Below are 7,387 nucleotides of genomic sequence, written 5' to 3' on the forward strand. Positions count from 1 at the left end.
TTTAATTTAATTTAATTTAATTTAATTTAATTTAATTTAATTTAATTTAATTTAATTATTTTTCTTATTTTTTACTTACTCACTTTACATCCTGCTCACTGTTCCTCTCCCTGTGGTTACCCTCTCCCACTCTCCCACAAACCTTCCCCCATCCCCCATCTCCTTCACCTCTAAGGAGATGGGAACCCCTGGTATTCACTTTCACCCCCTCACTCCCTACTTCACTTTAAGTCTATGTGAGGCTAGGAGCTTCTCTGCCACTGGGAGCAGACAAGGCAGCCTAGCTAGAACATATCCCACATACAGGAAACTGCTGCTGGGATAACCCCCACTCCACTTGTTTAGGACTCACAAGAAGGTCAAGCTTACACATCTGCTACACATATGAAAGGAGGCCTAGGTTCAGCCTGTGTATGTTCTTTGGTTGGTGATTCTGACTCTGAGAACCCCAAGTGTACAGGTTAGTTGACTGGTGGTTTTTCTGTGGAGTTATTATCCTCTTTGGGGGCCTGCAATCCTTCCTCCTATTCTTCTTTAAGAGTCCCCAAGTTCCATCCACTGTTTGGCTGTGGGTGTCTGTATCTGTCTGAGTCAGCTGCTGGGTAGAGCCTCTCAGTGGGCAACATGCTCCTGTCTGTATAATTAACCTTGCCATGTTAGCCTTCCCCTGAACTAGTATTATATCCTATTATTATGTAATTGTAATTTTGTAAATGTAATAATGTATGTATTATGTAATAAAGCAAAGGCAATATATGTAATTTTCATAAAACTCAATTGACAATGACTATATGTGTTACTTATATTTATTGTAGTTAAATAATTCAGTCTGGGAAGTTTGGTGGGAGAAGAAATAAAATTTAGAGCAAATTTTGTTTTTAAATTTTTTATTTGAATTAAAATCATAAAATAATTTATTATAGTCATTGTTGGACTGTACTAATTAAACAGAACACCTGGAAATACTTAATCTCTTTTATCTTTTGAAAAGTGACTCAGTGTCTGACTTGCTTCATATGTTTTCAGCATATGTTTCGTGCTATTCTAGCAAAATTCTGCCATCTCATCCTGAGGTTCAGCTCTAGTCTAGTCAGTAATGTGATGCTCCTGAGAACAGAGTCAGCAGTGTCAGATTCAGTAAATTGAGTGAGTGCCCATCAGAGGAAGTGTGCTTCCCAAAAGGTCCCTTACCACCTAGAGTAAAGTAGTTAGTAACACTTGAAGGTTTTTAGCTGGATGCTGATGAGGCGAGGTTGGCAATAAGCAGAGAGCCTCTAGTCAGTGACAGAGAAAAGTCCTAGGTGCTGAAGCTCATTAACTCCAAGAGCTTCTAGATTCCTTTGGCAACCGCACTGTACCATGTAAGGCTGGAAAGGAGTGCCTTCTTTTGATGGTGAGAAGAAAAATGACTCAAAGTAGATTTAAGACTGAATTTTATTTTTTGACTGTAAAATCCTCAGGTAAGTGAGGCTTCGAAACAGTGATTCTAGAATTTTAAAGGCAAGAATATTTTTCACAATATAAGATTTTATGAAGTCTTTAGGGGGAAGAAAAATTCTTTATGCATAAAGGAAACTGTAATTCTATTTGGAAGGGAATATTAAAAATACAGTTAGCAGGTAGCAAAACTGCTGCCAGAGAAAGAGAAATTTCTTAGTATGAATTTAACTTTAATGCACTGACATTCACTCATATTTTTTGAACATCTTGTCTTAAGTAATCCCATTTATTCAATGTGTGGAAGCTTCTAGTATACTTGTTTTAGAGACAAACAAAATGAAGCTTAGAAAGGTTAAGTATATTACCCAAAGTAACACATCTTAACATTAAAGTTACCATTAAAATCAGGTCTATTCAACTTCAAATTTCAGGAATGGATGGTGCCTTTTTGCAGAATTGATCTGCCACCATAGCATAAAAAGGAAACCATCTATAATGTCACTAGACGACAACTCAAAGGATGAAGCAGGGATTAAACAAACACATTGATATAAGTTATACATTAATGCCCCAGAGAGCAGGGAAGAGATGATGATTAGTTATGACTGCAGCAGATAAGAAGCATTTCACAGTGGAAGTATTCTGTGCATTTTTGTGATGTCAACGTTGGGGTACAACTTATTCATTTATCTCAAAATAGTGACATACAGAGAGATACTTTTGTTTTTGACTTACTTCTGTTAAGGTAAGAATACGCAATAAATTTCCATAAATATGGTTTAGTAGACAAAAAGTGTTGCTTCCAGAAGATGAGTCATATTTTGAAGAGCTGTTACTCAATTGCCAGGGGCATGCTGGTGCCTGTGGGGAATACTGATGTATTTAGCTACTTCTAAATGTCCTGCCTTCCAAAAAAATATAATCTGAACCTACGAGTGAAGCAATATAGACTGTTCTTTACTTTTGCTGCAAATTTATGTATTAGTTTTTAAGACACTTTTACTTTGTAATCTGGAAAACATGTTATGGCAAAATGTTAAGTAGAAAAATATCAATGGGAAAATTATACAGAATTGAAATTTAAAGCTGAATGAGCATTAAAGAAGGACAGCGGGTCATAGATCACTGAAGAATAAATAATGCCTTTGGTTCACTTCAAAGTCTATGCTGGAATTCTCTTTAGCATTTTCTGAAGGTTATCTTTAATTCTAATTGTGTGTTTCTGTCCTGTCCTTCTGAGAAATTGGAGCCACAGATGCCCTTTCTATGAGCATCAAATGCCTTTGGTGTAATTAGGTAAGCTTTGGTGCTGACACTGGTGGTCTGTAGCTTAATTACAGGCACACAGAGGGCAGAAGAGGGCAGGCAATTCAGAGATGACATTTGGATATTAATTGGTGTTAATGAAAGCAGAAGTTCTACATCTCCCACCTTTACAGAAGATGAAGCCTCAATCATATTTGTTTTAATTGCTCAGAAACAATACAAACTGTACCTATCCCATATAATTTTGTATGAAAATAAGAGCTTACATATATCAAAAATTTAAGAATGGCACTCCCTCATTAACACTTTATCTGAGACCATTTCCGCTCCCTTTTCATTACAGTTTATGAAGAAAACCTAATCTCAGTGGAAAACTAGAGATGAAGAGTGAAGAAAATTGAGCTAACAGGTTAAAGGGACAGATTTACTGCATTTCAGAATGGTTTGTGTGCTTGCTAAATTAATGACTAGCAATAGAAAATGTGTGTGCTCAATAACAATGTCCCCTCCCAGCCTTCCCTGCCAACTCATCTTTCTCCTTCTCTCTACCTTTACTTTAATAGAAAAGTATTGCATCTAGAAGAAGCTTTTGTTTATATGAGCTGCTACCAAGTTACCAGTAGCAGGCTAATGCCTCTCCTCAAATCTTCCCTAATTTTCTTTTCTCTCTCCCTTCTTACTTCCATATATCCCACTAACTTAAAAATACATTTATAGTTTATTAAGAGAGTAATTTTTAGACATAATTTCAGAGTCAAAAGTTCAAAATCAAGTTTTCATTTCTTCAACAATTTAGGCTCCCTTGGTTTTAGAGAAAACATTTTTGTATGTGTGTATCTTGAACATTTGACAGAGAGAAATTTGGTTAAATATAGATTAAAAAAATTACCTGGCAATACAAATTAAGCAGCCTTACCTCTTAAAATAAAAAGAAGTCTTCACGTGTATACAAACAAGTGGGCAAAGCTGACCTATCATGAGCTATGTGGAGTGGAGGTGGTAAATAGCTATCTATTACTCAGGACAGTGGGGACTTGTTAGAAGCTAATGATTTCTTTTCTCATTCATTTGATCCAGACTCCATAATATCTCATTCTGTCAGAGTACCCTCTGGCAGTAGCATGGAGAGACCAGATTATTCTATAGCACTTATTCTCCAATCACAAAGTCAAATTCTGCTTCTCATTATTGACATATTTGTCTTTTAAGAGGTGTCTGGCAAAAGACAAAGAAATGAACAGAGTAAAAGTTAGCTAAGTGAAAAGCATAGATGCTGACAGGCAGTCGAAGTTTTATGTAAGTTTAATATAGATTAGTTTGTTTTCAGGCCATGAATTTTTTTCAGCTCTAGTACATGTGTTGCTTATTAATGAATAAATCTATTAAGCTTGGAGCACATAAAACTTTTCTCCTTTTCCTTCTGAATGAAAGCTCAGTGAATTTAGTTCACATTGATCCATAGCTTCATAGCTCAGATATAAAAATATGAGAAAATTCTGAAACAGATTTTTCTTACTAGATCTTACCTGTGGCTTACTTGACATGATAACTAATATTCATTGCTAGCTTTATTGGCTTTAGGATTTTCATTGTAACACAATCTCTGATTGGGCCCATAACAGTGTTTCTAGAAAGAGATAACAATAAACATTGTCCTTCAAAGAATGTCTGTCTGTTTTTGAAGCGATAGTTCAATTCACCTTTGTAAATTTAATTATGTGAAATTATTTCTTAGGTTGCTTTTCAGTATAAATATTAACTCCACTGTTGGAAAAAAGTTTCCATTATATGGCCATGAAAACAACTGTTATTTTTGAATTATAACCCAATCAATAAACAAAGTGAAGTGTTTATGTATTGTATTCCAATAATACATAACTTTTGTTAATCTCTCACATTATTTTACTTAGATATTTTCTTGACTTTTTTTTTTTTGGCTCACAAAGACTGAATTGCCAACCAGGGAACCTGCATGAGCCTGATGTAGGCCCTCTACACATGTGTTACAGTTGTGTAGCTTGGTCTTCTTGTGGGATTCCTAATAGTAGGAGCAGGAATTGTCTGTGACTCTGTTGCCTGCCTTTGGGAGCTTCTTCACACACTGGGTTGTATCCTTAATTAAAGAGCAGGTGACTAGTCTTCCTGCAACTAGATATGCAATGGCTGGTTGACATCCAGCAATGCTGGACCTTTTCTGAAGAGAAATGAAGGAGTGAAGAAAAATGGAGGAGGTGTGGATGGGGATGAGGGGAGACGGGAGGTGTGTGGGAGACTAGGATGAGAGGAGGGAGCGGAAACTTCATCATTGAAATGGTATATGAAATAAATAAAACATAAATAAATCAATAAATAACAAATATGAAACCAATCTGCAGTATCTTAAAAATAAAAACAAGCAAGCCAAAGAACCCATGTTTTCTGACCTTAATACAAGAAACACAGACAAACAAGATCATGGACTATTTTAAGGGGCAGTGGTTGACACTCATGGTTTGTAGACACAGAAGAAACTCAGTTACTCATTTTTCTCTCTGGACTTTTTCTTTTAAATAACACATTCTTATGCTGTAGTTCTGGCTTATCTAGAACCTCCTTTAAGACCAAATTGGCCTCAAAGTTGCATCGATCCTTCTCCCTCTGCTCTCTGAGTGTCTGTTGTCCATCACACCTGGTCCTTTTCTGTCTGTCTGTTTTGTTTGTTTAGTTTTGTTTCTGTTTCTGTTTTTGACCAAGAGCATGTAGGGGTCTGGAACATTCAAGACAAGATTTTGAGTACTAATCTATATACAGATTCCCTGTCTCTGATTTTTTTAACCTCCCAGTTTTGTTTGCTTTCCATAACTATTGGTCTTTATACTCTTAAATATTTTCTCATCCAAATAAGTGACACTAAAAGACACTGTCTTACATACAAGTATCAAGTCATCCATGCATTTAAATAGCTGTTTAAAGTATAAAATGCAATTGTATTTTATATATGGAAAGAAAAATATAAAATGATACAAAATCACCAAACTAACCATTTGTGGCTTAAGTAGCTATGCATTCACTAGGTATTTACTGGGTGCCTGCTACATTCAAACCAAAGGTTCTCAATAAATGTCTGTTGGATGAATCTGTTTTCAGCTGTGCATTTCAGTATTATTCTTGTGTTTCTTACTTCTCCAGGGAGTATATTCTATTTGAAGGATAAAAGTATTTGTTTAAAACCAAAGAGAATGGATAGAAAAGCTTATGACAGGAATTCTGTGTATCAGTTGTCTGCTACCATGCTAGTTCCCTCACCTATTGAATCATTCCCATGTTAGTTAGGTGGTCATTGGGAAAACCACAAAGGCATTGCATTAATGCTCCATACCTTTTTGCATTGTCCCTCCTCAGTGAGCCCCTGATAGGACTTTAGCTACACCTGTAGGCTTCTGTGGGTAAGCTTGTGAAACATTTTAGTACCAAGCCTGAAACCAGATCCTGAGGAGATGTTTAATACTAGGAAGAAAAATGGTGAAAAAGAAAGGACTGAAGGAGCTGAAGGAGTTTGCAACCCCACAGGAAGAACAGTAATATCAACCAACCAGACAACCCCCTAGAGCTCCCAGGGGCTAAACCACCAACCAAGGAGTACACATGGAGGGACCCATTTCTCCAGCTGCATATGTAGCAGACGATGGCCTTGACGGGCATCAATGGGAGGAGAGGCCCTTGGTTCTGTGAAGGCTAAATACCCTAGTGTAGGGGAATTCGAGGATGGGGAGGCAGGAATGGGTGGGTAGGGGACATTCCTCATAGAAGCATGGGAAGGGGGATGGGATAGGGGGTTTCGGAGGGAACAGGGAAAGGAGATAACATTTGAAATGTAAATAAAGAAAACATCCAATAAACAAATAATAGGAAAAAAATGAAAAAAGATAAAAGAAGTCCTTTGCAAAACAGGGTAACACAGACTTCAGCAATTGGCTTTCAGCTTTTCACAATGTGCTTGGCATAATGTTTTAGTCATTGTCTTCTGCCAAATTTGTTCCTTATCCATCACAATAATTTTTAGAACAATTTTATACCATGCATGTATAAAACAATAGCTTTTAAAAGTAATAGTGAGTCTCAGAGTTCTAATTGTGCCCTGAGTAAGTTGATAAGTGGTAATATAAGAAAATAAATCAATGCAAATGAACAGTAATTTGTAGGACTCTCTCACAGAAGGAAGTGAATGACAGACAGTGAGGCTTTGTCACTGTGAAGCTACTTGCCTTGCAAGCTGTAGATTTCTCCAACGCTGTTCTGACGTGTAATGTGATGCCAGTATGCGCTTCGAGGAAGAGAGATGGATTTTGATAACGTCATTGGTTCAGTCAAGCTTGTCTGAAGCTAAAAGAGAAGCAAAATGTTTCTTAGGGCTTTTTAGAGATATCAAACTCTAATCAACCCTTTAAAATGACAAGGATTACATATGAGTGACAGAAAACAGAATATGCTAATGATACCCAGATAAGTTCCTATTCAAGGAAAGCTGTGTCAAAAGTGAAACTGCCACTGATATGTTTGCTATGCTCCAGTGGACGGCTCCACAGATGTACACATATGGACAACACATTTATACTTTATGAGGGAGAGAGAAATAGAGAGGGGAGTCTGGAGGCAGAGAGAGAGAGAGAGAGAGAGAGAGAGAGAGAGAGAGAGAGAGAGA

At 36.8% G+C, this 7,387-nt stretch overlaps 1 protein-coding gene across 1 annotated transcript in view; it reads right to left on the reverse strand.

The window, feature by feature from the left end:
- Positions 1 to 7,387, reverse strand: part of Dok6 (docking protein 6) — a 411,556-nt gene that overhangs the window by 73,911 nt on the left and 330,258 nt on the right. Inside the window, exon 7 of the mRNA XM_028768962.1 lies at positions 6,951 to 7,068. Within this exon, the coding sequence (XP_028624795.1) occupies positions 6,951 to 7,068 (118 nt within the window). The remainder of the gene's footprint in view (positions 1 to 6,950; positions 7,069 to 7,387) is intronic.

The sequence above is a fragment of the Grammomys surdaster genome, unplaced genomic scaffold (genome assembly GCF_004785775.1).
Source record: "Grammomys surdaster isolate TR1022 unplaced genomic scaffold, NIH_TR_1.0 189, whole genome shotgun sequence".
NCBI classification, from domain to species: Eukaryota; Metazoa; Chordata; class Mammalia; order Rodentia; family Muridae; genus Grammomys; species Grammomys surdaster.